The sequence below is a fragment of the Urocitellus parryii genome, chromosome X (genome assembly GCF_045843805.1).
Source record: "Urocitellus parryii isolate mUroPar1 chromosome X, mUroPar1.hap1, whole genome shotgun sequence".
Taxonomy (NCBI): Eukaryota; Metazoa; Chordata; class Mammalia; order Rodentia; family Sciuridae; genus Urocitellus; species Urocitellus parryii.
In genome coordinates this window covers 68,832,148-68,854,687 of record NC_135547.1, presented here as the reverse complement: position 1 = coordinate 68,854,687, position 22,540 = coordinate 68,832,148, and the positions used below count along the sequence as shown (strand labels likewise).

The 22,540-nt window shown below is 34.4% G+C and overlaps 1 protein-coding gene across 1 annotated transcript; it reads left to right on the top strand.

The window, feature by feature from the left end:
- The first annotated feature begins 6,765 nt into the window (after positions 1-6,765).
- On the top strand, positions 6,766-7,736 carry Spin4 (spindlin family member 4). Its single transcript, XM_026379702.2, has one exon. The coding sequence runs from the start codon at positions 6,766-6,768 to the stop codon at positions 7,513-7,515; it is 750 nt and encodes a 249-aa protein (XP_026235487.1). The 3' UTR covers positions 7,516-7,736.
- Positions 7,737-22,540: the final 14,804 nt, after the last annotated feature.

The following is a 22,540-nucleotide window of genomic DNA, read 5'->3' as shown; positions in this document are numbered from 1 at the left end:
TTCTCAAATTTTTAAAAACTAAATAAGAAGAGCCAGGAACATGGCTAAGTGTTCTAATTCCCCTGACCTCAATTCTGGAACAACTACAACAACACAAGAAAATAAATTAGCACTTTTCTAAAAAGTCAGGATAGTCCCCTTCAGATTTATCTAAATCACGGCATTTGTGCATAGTTTATTCATTTTAAATGCTGAGCAGTATTCCCTGATGTATATGTGCTACAGTTTATTTGATCATTCACATTTAGGTCATGTAGTTTGTTCCCAGATTTTGTTATGAATAATATTTTATGATGGTTCATGTACAGGGTTTTATGTGTACATTAGTTTTTATATTTCTAGTATACATGCTCAAGGTTATAATTGTTAGTATGTATAGTACTGTATACTTTTTTGTAAGAAGCTGCAACAAGTTTTCAAAAAGACATGTATCCTACCCTAATGAAGGAGAAAACCAGTTTATCTGCATAGTGGCCAGAATTTGCTATTATCTATCTCCATTTTCCTATTTTTTTCTAATACAATAAGTATATAGTGATATGTCTCAATATGTCTATAATAACAATATGTCTATAATAACAAATTATCTCTTTATGTGCTCATTTACTATTTTTCTAGAATCCTCAGTGAAAGTTTGTTCATGTCTTTTGTTATATTCTTATTGTACCCCTAGCTGTTTTATTTTGAGATTTCAGAGTTTTTTGAGTTAAAGGCTTTTGTTCATTTATAAATATTTTCTCCCTCTGTAGCTTTTGTACTCATTTTCTTTAAAGGGCTTTTCACAGAACAAAATTTTTAATTTTATTGAGATTAAATTTACCAAATTTGTCCATTGTTCCTTTTAAAGATTCTGCTTTGGGTGTCAAGTATGAGATAACTTCATCAGAAGGTTTTCTTCTATAATTTTAATAAAAAGTTTTATAGCTTTATATTTTATAGTTTAAACCAGTTTATATTTTGAGTTAACTTTTTACATATGCACCTTAAGTCTAGGACTTTTCCCCCACAATGGTGTTCAATTATTCAAGCATTATTTATCATAAGTGTTGTACTTCCACCATTGAATTACATCAGAACTTCATAAAATCAGTTGGATATATTTATGTGACCTCATTTTTGGGTTTTCTCTTCTGTTTGATATATGTGGCCACTGGTCTGCAAACACTGCACTTCCTGGATTTCTGAAGCCATGCAGTAAGCCTTAACATCAGGTTGAATGATTCTTTCACCCATATATTTCTCTTTCAAAATCATGTATGATTCTAGTTATTGTGCATTTTCATATAAATGTAAGAACTTTGCATATATCTATGAAAAGTTTTACCCATATTTTCAATAGAAATAGTGTTAAACCTATAGATAAGTTTGGAGGGAACTGACATCTTTATTATGTTGAGTCTTCTAATTCCTGAGCACCCTATGTCTCTCCACTTCTTTAGGCTGTCTTTAATTTGTTCCTTAACATTTGTATTTGTTAGGATACAGATACTGTACATATTTTGCTAGATCTTTACCTAAGATTTCATCCCTTTAAAATAATTGAAAATGTTAGCTCCTTTTTTGGTATTGTCTCACAGTTCCCTGAGATTGTTCATATTTTTATGTGACTGTATTTTTTTTCTATTTCACAAAGAGTAAATCTAATATTTTGCCCTCATGTTTACTGATTCTATCTTTTGGTATGTCTAGTATAAAACTAGAAATATAAAATTGATTTCACTTCTAAAGTGAATGACTAAATAGTTGACTAACCTTGTTCCCTACCAGAAACAAAATTTCACTTTGTTTTCATTATTTCATGTTTCACTTGTAAAGTTTCCACTTGGTTCTTTCTTTTATTTCTTTACTGAGATTTTTAATTTCTTCATTATTCTAAGATAATCAAAAATAGCATGTAGGAGTACTTTTTTTAATGATGACTTCTTTAGTTTCCATTAACAAAAAATTCCAACATATATCCCAGGGGCTCATGAGGATGAGAAAGGAGGATGGTGAGCTCAAAGCCAGCCTCAGCAAATCAGTGAGACCCTAAGCAATTAAGAGAACTTGTCTCTATGTAAAATATTAAAAAAGGGGGTCCGTATGTGACCTAATGGTTAAGTGATCCTGGGTTCCATCCCTGGTACAAAAAAGATTCCAACATATGATTTATTTCACTTATGGCATCTATTGATCATATTGTCTCATTTGTGATTTTCCTTATTATTTGAATGATGATGCAATTTTTCATTGCATCATGGTCATATTTATATTATATTATGAGACTCTGTATTCTATTTCAGCTCCTTATTTTATCATCAGAGACACTCCCTTCATTATTGTAACTAGAAATATATATGTGTATATATGTTTGGCTTATTATGGGTACCTCTGATATCAACTTTGCAAAAATGGAGTGGTGACTCACATTTCTTCATGGCACATGGGTAGAATGAAAGTTTAGCTTCCTTTGAAGAATTCCTCACACCTTCATGGTGAAAGTATAATACTGACTTATACCACATTGTTAGATCGAAGTGGGAATGGAGGTGTATCTAAACAGTTGACCACACTGAGACCAATGATGAATATCATGAGTCCCACTGTTCTCTGTCTTTCAGATTCATTGACGGTGGATGGTGACAAAAACTCAGCTTCTCTTTGTGTTTCACTGATACTAGAGGTAGAAGGAACCAGAGTGTAAGTCAACTAGCCCTTTTTTTGCTATCAGGTTGGTATAGTGGGGAGGTGCTATAGCATAATAGTCAGTAACAATATTTCACACCACCAGATGAATGTGAAGGAATAATTCACCATTAGACCTTACTAACATCACCTGGGCAGAATAATCAGGGCACCAGTTGCTTCTGCCTGGTGGAAGATACAAGATCAGCTCTCTGTTCGGCATCACTGGTATCAAGCTGCCAGGAGAATGAAAACAGTGCCTGCTTCTGTCACATGGGGAATATAAGCTCACCTCTTTACTTGATCTTGACTAAGTTACACTGTTAGAGGAATTGGAATATCATATGCTTACACTAACAGTACATTAGATATCAATTCCTCTAATTTGAGACTGTTGACTAACTTTGTTAACCACCAGAAAACACTCCTGATTCCTTAGCATGACAGATTCTCTGCTCCAGATACAAGTTCCTGACCAATTGTCATATATCCCATGTCTATGCCTATGCACCTTTCCTCTAGCTGATTTCTGCTTAGGCTAAAAAGACTTCATTACTCTACAACTCTCTAAATATCTTCCTTTTGTTGTTTTACCTTTTCAAATTGTCTCTGCTGATTTTGCAGACATTACAAATCATGGGGCTGGGGTTGTGGCTCAGTGGTAGAGCACTTGCCTTGCATGTGTGAGGCACTGGGTTCAATTCTCAGCACCGCATATGAATATGAATAAAATGAAGGTTAGTCAACAACTATTTTTTTTTAAATCATGAACTCATTTGTGTCCTCAGTGATGTGTTTGTACCTGTTTTACAGCATGTATTGAAATCTGGTTTGTACATTGGAATTAAAAGCATTTATATCTATTTTCACCACCCTCTAGTACAAATTATCAATGTATCTCCAAGGTATATTTTCAATAATGCTTTATTTATCTAGAAGTCACACTTTTGGAATATTCCAGCAATTCAAAGACTGGTTTGATATTGGCTATAAGGTACAAAATCCTGCCTTGGTTTTGATTTACACTCAAGCCTTGAATATGATGACTTGAATATAAAATAGAGCAAAGGCATGAGCCTGGTTGCTTCTTGAGAGAGCTGGTAAGAAAAAAGGGCTTGTTTCAGGGAATGACTAGTTAGGGCACTGTTGAGTCCTTATTATTACTAGTTCATATTCTTAGAGATTTATTTGTATTTATCTAATTTAATTATCTCACCTACTTGTTGATGTGGATTGTATTACTATATACATATTGCAGGTTGGTCAGGACCCATTTCTCATATACCCTTTGTTTTAATATGTTCTCCTAAACAATTTAGACCTGTAGTCTAATGTATCCATAAAATAAGTAATCTAGGTGTTTTAAGGGGATAAAGCTACTGGGTGGGGGGTTCTGAGATGCCAGGATCAGTCTTCAGAGGCTTTTGTAAGACTACTTGTTTCATTGAGGATGGTTTCTTTAGATTGGTGCAGGGCACCTAAAAGCACTTTTTATGTTCATGTAACATACATTTATTGAGTGTCAAGTCTGTGTAAAAGGTACTGGGATATATAGTAAAAACACCTTTGTTAATGTCATTGTCTAGTGGGAGACATAGAAGGTAAACATTTATATCAGAGTGATAAGGTCTTTTAATCCACAATGTTAGTCAATGATCTAAATATCAGAGTCATAATTTTAAAAAGGGTATTGGACATTCTTTTGTCTCCTTAGGCTGTGGGGCTGTTAGCAAGAATTCCTTTGAAGGATGTAACCAAGAGGACTGAGGGAATTGTTTGCCTTGCATTTGTGTGCCCTGTGGGTGGTCTTCTTCTTTCACCTGTCAACTGTTCTTCTAAGCAAAAAGAGCTTGGTGTATCTTGCTCTAGGGAATTTGAGGGATTTGGCTTTTTGTAGAACATAATGACATATTTACACATACTTGCCTTTTGACTTTGAGTGTGCACATGTAGGTTGTATACATGTGTGAATATATCACTGTCATTCTAAAGAGTTTAGAAATAATTTTTCATGCATGTAGTTTTATTGGTTTCTTAGCACTATTTTTTTGTAATATAGTATTGAAAAAAAAATCTCACATCCAAAGTCCTTGTCCTTGGAAGCACAAAAGGAGAATGCTCACAAATTCTTAAAAAGTATGAGATCTAAGATTTTTGCCACTCACTTGGACAGTAATGTAATGTGGAGGCAGCCAATAATGCCACCTCACAGCTCTCTCTCAACTGATTTCCTTCATTCCAGGTGAATTATTATTATTTTTTTTCCAGATAAAGATATGAGGCCTTTTCTTCTCACAAGGGATGAGTGGAAGAATGAGAATGACAGTCTAGACACTCCAGGTTTTATTGTCTTTTTGTAAGTGGAATGTAATGGTTAAATGTAATGGTTAAAGTTCTACAGATATTCAAATTTAAACTTCTTAGCAGTCCTGTGACTTGAGGCAAGTGAGATTATGGATATTTTGTTTTCTCTTAGATTTTCCATATAACTATGCAGTGCTTTCAAAATTACAATACTAGTAAATGTAAACACACACACACCATCTTCTCTTTTTACTAAATTGAGGCCACAATTTAGTTTTAATATTTTGTTTTTCCAAATATTGATCTTATTTCATATATAGAAACCATGTCTTTAAAATATTCCCTAAAGACATGATTTAGATAAGCTAAATAAACCCCATATATGAAGATAAATAGTTTTATTACTTATTCTTGTATCATAGGGCATTTTGAATTAATAATGGGCCATTAAATGAATATTAAAATAAATAGTCTGGATCAAAATCATGTTTTCATAACTATAGAAAATAACCAGAAAATTTTAATGATATAAATGACAAAAGTAAGATATAAAAGTATGACATATGCTCCCCACATGTTTATTACCAAGAGATAAATCAACGTGGTTAATATTTTACTGTTTAGATACCAAGGTTAAGGTTAGTTTCATATTTTATTTCACTATATTTTTAAAAATCTTCCACAACGTCGGTGTACCTCCTTACACTCGGAAAATAAAATAATTATTAAATAATCATTACCAGGAATATTCAGGTACAAAATATAAAGGAGAGTTTGAATCAAGATGGAGGACCGTTCACAGGCTTTATTTTCTCTGATCTGTAATTCTTCAAACTGAAAGAAAACTAGCTTGTATGTACATTTGTGCAAACTCTCTCTCTCTCTCTCTCTCTCTCTCTCTCTCTCTCTCTCTCTCTCTCTCTCTGTGTGTGTGTGTGTGTGTGTGTGTGTGTGTTTTGAATATATGTATATATTTCGAAATGTTTGTGAGAAATTCCTGTAAGACAGGAGCAGATGAAGCCGCTGTGGAGAAAGCTGTTGGGCAGCAGGCAGCTCAAATGGGGGAGGGGAGCCTGCCTGTCTGGCTGGGGTTTGAAGTAAACAGTCGGGGGGCGCGAGAGGAAATAAAGGAGAAAGCCTGTGTCAGTGTAGACTGAACGCGGGCGCGCGCGCTGACCCGCCCCACTGCTGCCCGCGAAGCGGAAGGCGAGAAGGCAGAGGGCGGGACCGAGGTACAGGCGGGCTCAGAGGGGGCGGGCTCTTGAAGCTGCAAAAACCGCGGTTCCACGGCTGGGCCAAGCCAACTAGGACTGTGAAGGCCAGGCCGCGCGGACTCCTCAGAGACGTGCCGCCGCCTGCACTTTTACTGCTGCAGCCATCCCTTTATCTTTTGCCTTCCTTTCCCGCGGTCTCCTTCGGTGTCGCGGTACTGCAACCTCAGCTTCAACTACAACAACAGCTAAGTGGCCGATTCCGGGACCTGGGGGTGGAGGTTGGGGCGGGCGCCAGGCGCGGACAGCACAGTCGTACCCGCCATCTCTTTCCAGCCACCGCTGCTGCAGTCACCCCTCCCGGACGGCAGAAGAAAGCACTGTCGAGAGGCACACACTGTCCTTGTGCCCACAGTGAAGAGTTAGAGCGTTTCTGCCAAGCTCTGGTGAGATCTTTGATCTAGGAGAAGGGAGGACCCCTTTCTGAGATCGCAGAAAAAAAAAATTCTTATTGGATAGTATTAACTTTTTGTCCGCTTAATCAAGCAAGGGGCAATTCTGTCTAAGTCCTCCTAAGCCCTGAACCATGTCTCCTCCGACCATGCCTCCCACGGGAGTAGATGGCGTGTCCGCATACCTGATGAAGAAAAGGCACACCCACAGGAAGCAGCGGCGCAAGCCCACTTTCCTCACTCGTAGGAACATCGTGGGCTGCCGCATTCAACACGGCTGGAAAGAAGGCAATGAGCCAGTGGAGCAGTGGAAAGGCACTGTGCTCGAGCAGGTTTCTGTGAAGCCCACACTTTACATCATTAAATATGATGGCAAAGATAGTGTGTATGGACTAGAACTGCACCGAGATAAAAGAGTTCTAGCGCTAGAGATTCTTCCTGAGAGAGTACCAACTCCTCGAATTGATTCTCGCCTGGCAGATTCCTTGATTGGGAAGGCAGTGGGGCATGTGTTTGAAGGCGAGCACGGTAGGAAAGATGAATGGAAGGGTATGGTGCTGGCACGAGCCCCAGTGATGGATACTTGGTTTTATATAACGTATGAGAAAGATCCAGTCCTCTATATGTACACCCTGCTGGATGACTACAGAGATGGTGACCTGCGCATCATTCCAGATTCCAACTACTATTTCCCTATGGCAGAACGGGAGCCTGGAGAGGTGGTCGACAGCCTGGTGGGCAAGCAGGTGGAGCATGCCAAAGATGACGGGTCCAAGAGAACTGGCATTTTCATCCATCAAGTGGTGGCCAAGCCCTCTGTCTACTTCATTAAGTTTGATGATGATATTCACATTTATGTCTATGGTTTGGTGAAAACCCCGTAAGTTCATTGTGCTCTTTGTAATAGTTGGGGAACTATTACTTAAAATATTTTGTATTTTCATAATTGTGAACTTTGAGAACAGTTTTGGCATCAGAAATTCAGGAAAGTAAGTAAATCTTATTGTGCCTCCAACTCTTACATTGACTAATTCCACAGTTTTGCCCCAAGTATACTGTGGTAATTTTGATATTGCTTTGTTCTTTAATGGAACTTATAAATTGGGTGCTAGTAGAATATTAAAGTGTCTGTATTTTTAATGTAAAAGTAGATTAACCCTACCCCATATCCTTCTCCCTCATTATTTTTAACCTTTCTACTTTCTTCCCACAGGTTGAGAGTCTGTCCTACATCCTTCCATATTTTCTTCTTCTTCATGAAGTTTTTCATAGTATTTTCTGTTAAAATGGGAAGCCATATTATTTTCTCTAATTGCTTTTCTCACTTGACATAGATGACATCCTGGCTGACCAGTAGCTACAGTCAATCTCTCTCTCTCTCTCTCTCTCTCTCTCTCTCTCTCCCTCTCCCTCCCTCCCTTCCTCCCTCCCTCCCTCATGCTCTCACCCTCACTCTAATAGTTGCATATTCAATACATGTAGATGTACCAAAAAGTATTCAACCTTTTTGTTACTGATATTCAGTTATTTCCTTTTTCACCAACATAACACTACCAAAACACAAAGTGTTTTATTTCTATAGGTTGGATTCTCAGAAATGCTAACAAGTCATATGTTTTATTTTAAGAAATTAGGATTATCATTCAAAATGAAAGTGCCTATTTTCAGCATCCTCTGCAGCATCACTTTTTAAGATTTAAAAATCTGAAAGGTGAAAAATTATATGATATTGCTTTTCACTGTGACTGCCTTTTACCTGACTTCAAAGAGGATTTCTCTTTCTATTTGAGTGTTTTTCTTTTGTGATTTGACAGTTATTATCCTTTCTTCATTTATCTATTGAATTGTTGATCTTTTCCTTAAAAATTTGTTAAGTGCATTTAATAATTTGTAGCTTATGTGTTATGATTTTTCTATTATATAATCTTGATTTTATTGGTTATGTCTTTTATTTTATAATTGTAAAAAATTAGGTAGATGATTGTCTCTTTTATAACTTTCATTTCCTGTTATTTTCCAGATGGATATCACCATCCTAAGTCATTCACCTACATTTCATAATTATTTTATTATTATTAAAGTTTAAATGTTTGAGTCATCTGAAATTTATTTTGGTATATGGTATAAGATAGAGATCCAAGTATACATTTCATTCACATTGGATGTCCAATTATACAATTTATTTAAAAAAAAACACCCATTTTCAATTTTCTGAGCCAGTATTACATGATTTGTAATATACTGACTGGCCATAAAGTAGTTTTAGAATCTGGTAAAGCGAGTCCTCCTTCATTATTATTTTTTTTCTTCCATTGTAATTTGTCCTCCACATTAACTCTTTCATATGAAAATTATAAGCACTTTTTTGACATTAACAAATTCTGTCTCAATTAAAATTGCATTAAATTTCTATGTTTCTCTTTGGAGTATTACAATAATATTAATTCTTAACACCGAAGTGTTTTGAAATATCATTGAATTCTTTGGCTCTTATTTCTTAATATTCTTCATATAGGTCTATCATATGAAATTGATCTTATTTTTTAGTATTTTTACAGTTGTCACATTTTGAATTGGGTACATTTTCCTCCTCATTTATAGCTTGTTATTTTGGGCAATAAAAGCAACCTATAGATTTTTATATTTTTATCTTTTATTCAATGAATTTATTTAATCTTCTAAATTACAGTGGGTTTAAAAATAGAATATTTTGGACTCTAGGTATACAATCATTTTACATGTATATAAAAATTATTTTATTTCTTCTAATGTTTATATTGATTATATTACTTTAGCTGGATTCTCCGGAATAGTGTTGTATAATGATACAGACATACTTCACCTATTTTTAATTTTCAAAAAAATCTTTGTAGTATTTCATATTAGTATTATATTTGCTGTTGGTTATTGATTTGCTGTTGATTATTAACTTGTTTAGGAGTTTCTTCTTTTCCTTTTTTACATAGTGTTATTATCAGAAATGGCTCCTGGGTTTATCAAATGTATTTTCATTATCTATTCTTAAAATTTTATGATCTTTTTCCTTTAATTTGTGGATGTAATGAATTAAAATGGTTGGTATTTGATGTTGAACCAAACCTTAATTTCTGGAATTAATCCTACCTGCTACATGTTGTGTTTTATTTACCAACATTTCATTTAGAATTATTGCATTTGCATTCCAACTTGGAATTGTTTATTTTTGTTCTTTTTTATGCTGTCTTTACCAAGTTTTTTTTTTTTATTAGAGATGTACTAGCTTTAAAAATATGAATTTTTGTGTTTTTAGTATTGTGCTGTGGTCTCAAGTAGTTCAAATAGCATTAGAATAAATTGTTCATTAAAAGTTAGCTAGTACCAATCTGTAAAATGATCTAATCCTGGTGACACTTTTGATTGTAGATCTTTAGTCAGTTCTCTGATTATTTCCAGTGACAATTAGTTTATTCAAGCTTTTGTTTAGAAAGAATATGTATTCTCTGTGAAATACAAAGTCCAAAGTTGTCTCTGTTATCAACCTTGTTGCTTGTTTTATTCACATGCTTTATGTCCTCGTATATTTTATGCCTCAAGATTTGTCCAGTACTGAAAAATGTAATAAAATTATCAGCTCTAATGGCATTTTAAATTCTTTGTACTATTTTATTTATTTAAAATGTCACAACAAAACATGTGAAAGTATAAAAGATATGGCACACATTTATTCATCTCTACCTCAGATGTAAAACTGATAGCATTTTGGTATGTTTATTTTAGATGATGATTTATAGTTTTAAATAATTGGAACATTACAATTAATTAATCCATTTTCCAATATCATACCAGTTATTTTGAAGAGGGTAGACACTATCGTGAGTTTGGTGTGAATATTGCCCATGATTTATGCATTTACTACAAATATAACTATAACCAATAATGGTATTGATTTATGTGTTTTTTAAAAATATAAATATGAATAATCAACTATAAACCATGAATAATTTATTTTGGTCTTTTGTTTTGTAGGGATTTTTATTTTTCCAAATAGAAAATGGACTGAAGTGACAAAAAATATCAACAGCACTTACTTTAAAATACTAATTACTGTTCACTTTTACTACTCCTAATACTCTGGAAGGCTTGGCCCTAGCCACAGCCCTAGGTATTGATAAAAAAGACAATCTCCTCTTTTCCAGACCTTTTATCTGGGCTAGGAAGAGGTACATATACACCACAAGCCTCTTACTTCAAGGTAGTCATAGGCCTTATATTTTTCCTGGCATGATACTGGGGTTATTCCACTTTCTGATACTCAGAAGGTGGCTAGCTCTATTCCTAGCCCTCTTCTAAGAGTTTGGGACATAGTATTGGATGAAAATCTTCCTATCTTAAATAACAGCAATCTCTTCTTTCCCTCCCCCTACCATGTAAAGACACATGTCTTATAGACATATAATATTGCTTTCTAGCTCCTGTTCTAGTTTTAGTTATAGTTCTCACCTCCCCCAAATATCAAGTCATGTATCATACATTATGATGACATGATGATATTGGTCCATATAGCAAAAGATTAGTTTGTCCCTGGACTAGGGCCTGGCAATGGAAGAATGAGTTATCCAGTCAAAAACCCTGCTCTTAGAGCATACATCCTAATGGGTTGAAGAAGACAGTCATCATCAAGCTTAATGTAAGTCCTTTTGGTCTTATATTGTCTCATAATAATTTGAGTGTATACAAAAACCTGTCATTCAAAGAAAGGTTTATTCTAGTTCTACCTATGGTTTAGAGATTGAGGATAGAACAATGAAATAATTTAAAGAATGTAGAAAAAAGTCAATGTAGAATATCATGTTCCACTATGCCTTTACACCTAAATTTCTTGGCTCCTATACTAGAACTACATTTCTAATTATTCCATGGTAATATATGTATTTTTTTCATCACATAAGCTTGCTTTGAGTCAAAGGGAGGATTTATAATGTTTCTAACATAGTTTTAGGAGGTGAAAATGTCCAGAAACTACATCCCTGGTCCCATAGTACTTAATATTATTGTGGATGAAGATACATTCCTGTCTTCTTCACAGTGTGCTGTATGTGTATATATCAGGCTGTGATGATTTCTTTTTAAAAAGCCCAATAAGAAAGCCATGAATCAGGGTGGGTGTATTTTATATAGATGGACAGATAATTCCCCAGAAAACATGTCATTTGAATGGACACCTCAATAAAGTGAGACAGCAAATCATGTTGCTGGCACTTTGAGATAGACTGTTCCTAACTAGAGAGGTTTCTTGTTAGAGCCAAGTATGGCCAGACGGGATGTGAGCAAGGAGAAGAGAGATTGTTCCATAGAAGTTGGTCTTCATTATGTTAAACAAGTGAGGTATTTCTAAGTTGGTGATTTTATAGTTTCAACAAGGCAAATTATGCATATTTTTATTTATTAAGATGTAATTCCATATAGTAAAAATGAACAGATCCTAACGGACTAAACTTTCCAGTTTTCCTTCTCTTATTGATTTGAAGTTTCATGTGTTTGTGGTCAGAAAGACATTTTTGTGTTTTTAATTTTTTTAAAATTTATTGAGAATTCTTTTGAGGATTAAATATGGTCTATCCTGGATAATAGTCCATGGGCACTTGAGAAGAATATGTTTTCTGTTGTAGTTGGGTCTGTGAAAATGAAAATGAAATCCCTGTATGCAGACAAAAGCTCACAGACTGAGCCTCTAGAATAACCCTGGCATAAAAAGGGGACCTGTGCATCAAAGGGACAGAATCAGTTTTTAGCCTGTATTACATCAGGCCTTGGAGTGGGTTGGAGAACACCCACCAGCTCCCAAGACTATGCAGCCTGTTGCTGTGAGACCCAGGTGTGACACACATTAACATCTACCTTGGTGGCAAAGAGATTGTTTTAGTCGGCTTTTTAAATGCTATGACTAAAAGTATCTAACCAGAACAACTGTAGAGGAAGAAAAGTTTATTTGAGGGATCACAGTTTTAGCGTTCTTAATCCATAGAAGGCCGGCTCCATTCCTCAGGGCTCAAGGTGAGGGAGAACATCATGGTGGAAGAATGTGGCAGAAGGAAGCGCCTCACAGGATGATCAGGAAATAGAGACAGAGACTTCATTTGCTGGATACAAATATATACCCCAAAGCCATGCCTCCAATGCTCCACCTCCTCCAGCCCACACCCCCAGATTTCAGTTACCATTCAGTTAATCCCTATCAGGGGATTAATTCACTGATTGGTTTAAGCCTCTCATAATATTTTCTCCTCTGAAGCTTCTTGCATTGTCTCACACATGAGCTTTTGAGAGACAAATCACATACAAATTATAAAAAGACTGTATCTACCACATCTTTCCCAATTTGGGCAGCACAGATAGCACTAGGCCTGTGCTTTTAGATGAGGCTCTAGAAGTGTGTTCATACTTGGTACAGACTAACAGCCAAGTAAGGCAGTCATGTTTCAATCTGCATCACTGTCATTTGTGGCATGGTTGTTGGTGTACCCTTGAGATTGTGCAGGTGACTCAGGCAGGATCCATCTTAGCATCAACCTAGGTGACCAAGGGACTGCCTTTATCAATACTATCCCAACTTCAGGCAGTATAACATATTGAAAGAGTCCATTTTTTGGAGTTAGGCAGAATAGTAAATACAAGTCTTTGCCTTGGTATGTAGTACAGGGTCAGCAAAATCTGACTCTATGGATTGAGCCTGTGAAACAACTTTGGTACCAAGGGAAACACATCTGGCCTCAGTCTATCAGTCTTCTATTCTAGCAAGCATCACCTATGGATTATTGCAGTAGTCTTAACCTAACAGTCTATCTCAGTAATAGGCAGCTCATAATAGTATGGACCATGGATCTACTGCAGTGTTGTGTTGGTATTGGTAAACTATGATCATATAGTGTGGCACACTGTGGTGGCATTTGTAGCCACAGGCAAGTGTATTGTCCATCCAAGATGACTGCCCAACCTGGGTAGAATCCTTCAGTGCCTATGCACAGGTCATTAATTGCAGATGAGGAATCCAGGCCTACTCCAGGAAATGGCTTGTAGGAATAAAAACATCTTTTGAGTTATTGTCCTGGTTGATTCAGAACAATACAACAACAGTGTATTTGGGACAAACCTGAATTTAGATTATCCTCTAGTAATTTAAACAGCCACAAAACACCAGCAGAAAACCAGTACATGGGTGCTATTCAGTGCTGAAGTAGCAGAAATTATTAGACACTTTCTCAATTATTATTGAGAAAATAGGTAAACTTCTTATAATTTCTGGGAAGACAGGAACAAAGAAGGTCAGGTGAGGAACACATAAATAATATATAAACCTTAAATGGCTGGGCAATGTCACATGCCAACAATCAGAACTTTCAGGAAATCAATATCTCAATTAGTACTCTAAGTAACTAGTACTCAAAATAAAGTACCAGAAACCAACAAGGCTTAATGAGTATGGGAAAATTCTAAGACCAAGAATTTAAATCAACTGCTTTAAAGGAATTCAATGAACTTGGAGACATTTGAAGAACTATTTCAGACACCAATGAAAAAACTTAAACACATTAAAGAGAAGGAAGAATCAGTGCTGTACTAAAAAAATCAGTTGTTAAATAGACCTTAACAAGAGTAAAAGAAAAATAAGAATGAGGAGAAGTGAAGATAAAATATGAAAAATTTAGGATATTATAAAAGAGGTTATATTATTATTGGAATTCAAGAGGTATTTGAGAATGACAAGTGGGGAGAAAGTTTATTCAAAGAATAACAACAGAAGTCTTCCCAAAGAAGAATACACATATTCAGAATCAGAGAAGGCAAAGGTCACCAATCAAACTCTCAAAGGTGAATATAAAGAGAAGATCCTCAAAGCTACAAGAGAAAATAAATGAATAAAACCTATGATTATCCTAGTTCACCTAACAGCCAATTTCTCAACCAAAAATTTCCAGGCTAGAAGAATGTGGCATAAAAATTTCAGTATTGTTAAGAGGGGAAAAACTTTTGAATAAGAATACTGTGCTCAGTAATGCTATCCTTATAAATGAAAGAGGAATAAATACTTTCTAAAACAAATGGAAGCTGGCAGAATATATCTCTAAAAGCTGTTTTGCAAGAAATGCTAAAGGAAATTCTGGAAAGTGAAAGACATTAATGAAAAAGAATAAAACATAGGAATGTATAAAATTTTCTGATGAGAGAAATTACACAAATTAATTCAGAATGTTCTAATATTTTAAGTGTGGCACAAAAACCGTTTATAGCTTTAGTATGAAGAATACAAAAAGCAAAACCACAATAATAAGAATTACCTGAATATTTTAATCTATAGGCAATATAGAAATATGTAAATTAGGATATCAAAAATTCATCATGTAAAGAGGCAGGAAATGCTACAGTATATTTTATCTTCTGTTTATATTTGAGATCATTTTAAGTTGCTATCACTTTAAAATAGCTTGGTATAATAAAAGAAAATTTTGTAAGTCTCATGGTAACCACCAAACAAAAATATTTAAATGTTAAAATAAAAATAATAAGAAATGAATTAGGGGCTGGGGATGTGGCTCAAGTGGTAGCGTGCTCGCCTGGCATGCGTGCGGCCCGGGTTCGATCCTCAGCACCACATACAAACAAAGATGTTGTTGTGTCTGCCAAAAACTAAAAAATAAATATTAAAAATTCTTTCTCTCTACCGCTCTATCTCTCTCGTTCTCTCTTTAAAAAAAAAAAAAGAAATGAATTAAAACAGATTAATTCACATGACCATCAAGGAAGGCTACAAAAGAAAGAAATAAAGAAATAACTACAATGCTGTCTTCTCCAATATGAAAAATGTAAGACCCAACCTTATCAGATAAAAATAGATTTTAAATCAAAAACAATAATATATAGATAAGATTGTTATATGATGAAGGGGTTGTGAAAAAAGGAAATACAATTCTAACATATATGGACCCAATATTGGAGCACCAAAAATATGAAACAAATGTTAATAGTCCTTAATGGAGAGAACTTTGCAATACAAGACTATCTTGGGGCATTAATACCCCATTTTCACCAAGAGAAGAGAAGTAAGTTGATTAGCCAGATGGAAAATGAACAAAGAAACAGCAAATTAAATTGTAACAGCAGAACTGTTAAATTCAACAACAGAAGAAATGAACCTAATAGAGGTCTACATAACATTATATCCATAGCTACCAAATGTACACTTTTCTTAGCACATGGAACATACTCCATAATAGATCATATGGTAGTCTACAAGCCAATTCTCAATAACTAAATAAATTTATCCTAAGTGTCTTTTCTCACCATGAATGCGATAGGGCTAGAAATCAATAACAACAACAACAAAAAAGCCTTGAGGAAATATACAAGTACATGAAAATTAAACAATTTTCTTTTTGAGCAACTAAAAGAAAGGAAATAAAAGATCAAGAAAGGAAATAAAAAAGGAAATTAAAGCATTTCTTGCAACAAATGGAAATGGAAACACAACACAAACAACTTTGGAATATAGTAAGAGTGAAGTTAATTGGTAAGTTTATAGCAATCACAGCCCAAATTATATATTAAAAAAGTAAGATCTCAGATAAATAGCCTCTCTCTGCTTCTCTAGAAAATAGAAAAACAAGAAAAAAACCCTAAAATTACGAGAAGGAAGAAAATAATAAAAATTGTAGCAAAAACAATTGCAAGTAAAGAATTTTTTTAAAAAAATGTGAAATAACAAATTCAAAAAAGGATAAGAGTTTTGGAATATATAAATAAAATTGCCAAACCCTTACATAGCCTAAGAAAAGGAGAATATTTAAATAGTCTAAGAAAAGGAGAATATTTAAGTTAATAAAATTAAGAATGGAAAGGAAACATTACAACTAACACGACAGAAATACAGAATATCACAGCTGGGTGTGGTGACACAAGCCTTTAATCCCAGCAGCTCCAAAGGCTGAGGCAGGAGGATTCCAAGTTCAAAGCCAGCTTTGGCAATTTAGTGAGGACTTGAGCAACTCAGTGAGACCCTGTCCCTAAATAAAATACAAAAAGGGCTGGAGATGAGGCCCAATGGTTAAGTGTCCACGGGTTTAATCCCTGGAACACGAGAGAGAGAGAGAGAGAGAGAGAGAGAGAGAGAGAGAGAGAGAGAGAGAGAGAGATCATTATAAATTGCCATAAACAATTATATACCAACAAATTTTATGATTTTGATTTTGTTTAAATGGACAAATTCCCCCACATATAGCTCTTACCAAGACTGAATTCTGAATATATGAAGAGACAAGTAATAAGATTGGCTCAGTAATAAACAGTCCCATATAAAAAGCCCAGGACCAGATGGCTTTCTGCTGAATTCTACCTAATATTTAAAGAAGAACAAACACTAATTCTCTTTCAGTTATTCCAAAAAATAAACAAGGATTTCTTCTAAATACATTCTCTGAGACCAGCATAACCCTTAGGGGAAAAAAAAAAGAAAACAGAATAAAAGTACAGACAGGGGCTGGGCCTATAGCTCAGTGGTAGAGCACTTGCCTTGCATATGTGAGGCACTAGTTTTGATTTTCAGCACCACATAGAAATAAAATAAAGGTTCATCTATAACTAGGAAAAAATAATAAGAAATTCTTCTAAAAAATGTAGACAGAATAAAAGTAAAATTACAGGCTAATGTCCTTGATGAACATAAACACAAAATTCCTCAACGCACTCCTAGTGAACCAAATCCAACAGCATATTGAACAGATATTCACTAGGGTCAAGTATAATTAATTCCAGAAATGGAAGGATGGTTTAATAAATATAAAAGAATAAAGTCAATAGACCATATCAATGGAATGAAGAAAAAAATATGGTTATCTCAATCAGCAGAGAAAAGGTATTCAATAAAATGCAACATAACTTCATATTAAAAATGCCAAACAATTTAACCACACAAGTAATATACCTCAACATAATAATGGTCACTTATACTAAGCTAACATCTAACTTTATTTGAGTGGGGAAAATATGAATGTTTCCTCTCAAAGTTCTGGAGCAAGTTACTTCCCATTTTCACCACTTTTATTCCAGATAATGCTAGAAGTCTTAGAGCAATTAGTTAAGAGAAAGCAATAAACATCTTCTAAGTAAAAATATATATCAAATCTTACTGTTTATAGATGCCATATTATCTACCAAAAATTCCACTGCCTGATTCCAAAATTACTAGAGTTATAATACTCAAAACAACACAAAATTGGCATGAAAACAGGCATAGAGCCCAATGAAAAAGAACAAGTAAGCCTAAAAATAATTCCATATATCTATTATTAGAATGAGTAAGTTACTTCAACAAATTGCAGGATTCAAAACCAACACAAAAAGTCAGTAATATTGCTTTATACCAACATGACTTTTTTATAAAATAGAAATTAAGAAGCAATTCTATTTACAGTACCTGCGAAAACTATGCCTAGGTATAAATTTAACCTAGAAAGTAAAAGACTTCTAAAATGAAAATAAAAAAAAACATTGATATTAACATTGAAATGGATATAAAAAGTGGAAAGATATCCCATGCTCATTGATAGGAAGAATCAATGTAGTTAAGATATACAGTATCAAAACTGGTTTACAGATACAGTACAGTTACCATCAAAATACCAATGACAGTCTTCACTGAAATAGAAAACAGCAATTCTAAAATTTGTATGGAAACACACACACAGACACACACACACACACACACACACACACACACACACACACATTATCCTGAAGAACAATATCCATTTTGGGCAAAAAGAACAAGAAAGGAGGAATTACACTGCCTGATTCCAAAATTACTAGAGTTATAATACTCAAAACAACACAAAATTGGCATTAAAACAGGCATAGAGCCCAATGAAAAAGAACAAGTAAGCCTAAAAATAATTCCATATATCTATAGCCAATCAACTTTTGACAAAGTTGTTCAGAAAACACATTGGATAAAGGAGAGTGCCTGGCAAAATTTGACATCCACATACAGAACAATGAAAGTAGAACAGTATTATTTGCCAGTTGCAAAAATCAACTCAAATTTTATTAAAGACTTAACTATAAGACTTGAAACTTTGAAACTACTATAATAGAACCTTTGGAGAAACACTTCAGGACAGGAATGGATTGAAATTTTCTGAACAAGACCTCTCCCCCCAAATCACCTAAAATAAAGGCAAAAATAAGCAAATTAGTTTTATTTTTAACACAAGCCTCTGTACTGCAAAGGAAATCACCAACAGAGATAAAAGACAATGTTTAGGATGAAAGAAAAAAAATTTAAACTGTTTTTGAACATATAAGGAATTTTTTGACCAAACTGTGGAACAAACCTAGGTGCTCTTCGATAAATGAATGGCTAAAAATTGTAGCATATATACACAATGGAATATTACTCAGCAATAAAAGGGAATAAAATTGTGGCAATTGCAGGTAAATGGATGGAATTAAAGAAGATAATGCTAAGTGAAGTTAGCCAATCCCCAAAACCCAAATGCTGAATGTTTTCTCTGATATAAGGAGGCTGACTCATAGTGGGTTAGGGAGATGGAACATGGGAGGAATAGATTAATTCTAGATAGGAAAGATGGGTTGGAGGGGAAGGGAGGGGGAATGGGGTTAGAAATGATGATGGAATGTTATGGACATTATTATCCAAAGTACATGTATGAAGACATGAATTGGTGTGAATATACTTTGTATACAACCAGAGATATGAAAAATTGTGCTCTATATGTGTAATAAGAATTGAAATTCATTCTGCTGTCACAAATAAATAAATAAATAAACTCCAAAAGTTCACTACCAAAAAACAAATAATCCAACTCCAAAATGTATAATAAATCCAGGCATAGTAGCACACATCAGTAATTTTTTATGACTGGAGATGCTGAAGCAGGAGGTTCACAAGTTTCAGGCCAGCTTGGGCAACCTAGCAACTTAGTGAAACCCTGTCTCCAAAAAAAAAAAAAACAAAACCAAAAAGCAAGCAAACAAACAAATAAAAAGGACTGGGAATGGTGCTCTGTGGTAAAGGCCTTCTGGATTAAGTCCCCAAGATCAAAAAAAAAAAAAAAAAAAGGATAATAGATCCAAATGGTCATGTATCCAGAATGAAGTATTAAAAGATGAGAAACAAATGGCTAATAAGTATGTAGAAAACCTATTCAACATCACTCATCATCAGGGATGTGCCAATCAAAACAAGAATGAGATTTTTATCTAGTTTTTAAAATAATGCTTTTATACAAAATGCATAGAGAGGGGCTGGGGTTGTGGCTCAGTGGAAGAGTGCTCACCTCGCACGTGCAACACCCTGGATTTGATCCTCAGCACCACATATAAATAAATTAAATATAGACAAATAAATAAATAAATAAACATATATACACATATGCATAGAGAATCCTTGGACACTGCTGGTGGACATGAAAATTAGTACAGACAATAAAAAATTTTGATGGTCTTCCCAAAATTAAAAAAAAAAGTAGAACTATCATCATTTAGCAATAACAATGTGACATATATATGCAAAGGAAATTAAATCAGTGTGCTGAGACATATTTGTGTTGCAGTATTCGTTGTACCACATTAATAATAGTGAAAAAGATCAAACATAAGTGTCCATCAACTGATTAATAAACAAAGAAAATGTCACACATCAGATACAGCACTAATCTCTAGGGTATATAAAGAACTCAAGAAGCTAAGCACCAAAAATCAAATAACCCAATCAATAAATGCGTCAAGGACCTGAACAGACACTTAGAAGAGTATTTAAAAATCAATCGATAAATACATGAAAAAATGCTCATCATCTCTAGCAATCAGAGAAATGTAAAATCAAACTACTCTTTTTAAATTTTTTTAAGAGAGAGAGAGAGAGAGAGAGAGAGAGAGAATTTTTTTAATATTTATTTTTTAATTATCGGCGGACACAACATCTTTGTATGTGATGCTGAGGATCGAACCCGGGCTGCACACATGTCAGGCGAGCGCGCTACTGCTTGGGCCACATCCCCAGCCCAAAATCAAACTACTCTAAAATATCATCTCACTTCAGTCAGAATGGCAGCTAGCATGAAGACAAACAACAATAAGTGTTGGAAAGGATGTGGGAAAAAAGGTACACTCATACATTGCTGGTGGGACTGCAAATTGGTGCAGCCAATTTGAAAAGCAGTATGGAGATTCCTTAGAAATCTGGGAATGGAACATCACCATTTGACCCGGTTATTCCTCTTCTTGGACTATACCCAAAGGACTTAAAAATAGCGTATTCCAGGGCCACAGCCACATCAATGTTTATAGCAGCACAATTCACAATAGCTAAACTGTGGAACCAAACTAGATGCCCTTCAGTGGATGAATGGATAAAAAAATATGTGGTATTTATACACAATGGAATATTATTCAGCATTAAAAAAAGAACAAAACCATGGCATTTGCAGGTAAATTGATGGTGTTTGAGAAAATAATGCTAAGTGAAGTCAGGCAATCCCAAAAAACCAAATGCCAATTGTTTTATCCGATATAAGGGGGGGGGTGACTCATAGTGGGGTAGGGAGGGAGAGCATGGGAGGATTAGATTAATTAATTCTAGATAGGGAATATGGGTGGGAGGGAAAGGGAGGGGGAAAGGGATTAGCAAGGATGGTGGAATGTGATGGTTATCATTATACAAAGTACATATATGAAGACTTGAATTGGGTGTCAACATACTGTATATACTAACAGAGATATGAAAAATTGTGGTATATATGTGTATTAAGAATTGTAATGCAAAAAAAGTACATGTATAATTGCATCAATTGACGTGAATATATTTTATACACAGAGATACAAAAATTGTGCTCTATATATGTAATAAGGATTGTAATGCATTCTACTGCTGTCGTGTATTTAAAAAATAATAAAATCAATAAAAAATAAAGGAGACTAAAAAATATACAAAGAAAATGTCATTCACATATGATTGAATAATATTCCATCATTAAAAAGAATAAAATCCTCTTATTTTTGATACACAGATCAACTGGACATTATTATGCTTAATGTAATAAACCAAGCACAGAAAGAAAAGTACTACATAAATTCACTTACAGGTGAAATACAAACAATTGATCTCATGAAAGTCAAGAGTAGAATGGTGGTTAGCAGAGTCCAGGAAAGTGTAGGTTGGAGGAATTGAGAAAGTTTATCAATGGTTACTAAGTTTCAGGTAGGAGCAAGAGGTTCTGGGCTGCTATCACTCAGTGGGGTTACCATAGATAACAATAATGTACTGCACATTTCATAAAGCTAGAAAAATAACGAAATTTTCATAATAAAGAAATGAAGATAAATGGGGAGATATCTTTTTTGGGGGGGTTAAGCATTACGTGGTATATAAATGTATTAAAATCACATTGACCCCACTAATAAGAACAATTTTCATGTTTTGTGTATCCATTAAAAATAATTCCAGTTGTAAAATAATTACTTATAAGGAAAGACTTAGCTCTGTTATTTTACATTTAAAGTAAATCTTAGAACTTGTTTGCCCTTATTTCCCTCCCATAATGCCTTCTTTGTTTTCAGTTGCTTTGTTATAAATTAACTTGATTTTCTTCTTTTGTATATATATATATTATTTTTTATTAGCATCAGGATTATATGAAATATCTCATATTTATTCAAAATCTAGTTGATTGATGCCAACATAACTTCAATTACATAAAACATCTTAGCTCCTATACAGCTCTGTTTGCTTTTCTTTAGTTGTTCTTGCTATGATCCAATATATATTTTTATAAATTTTATGCAAGATAATAAATTTTTATAATTGTCTTTCATGCATTTCAGTCTCTTAAATACTGCAGGAATTTAAAAGCTCTCCTC

Excerpts from the sequence above, each read along its gene's own strand:
- Spin4 (XM_026379702.2), top strand. The coding sequence starts at position 6,766 with ATGTCTCCTCCGACCATGCCTCCCACGGGAGTAGATGGCGTGTCCGCA.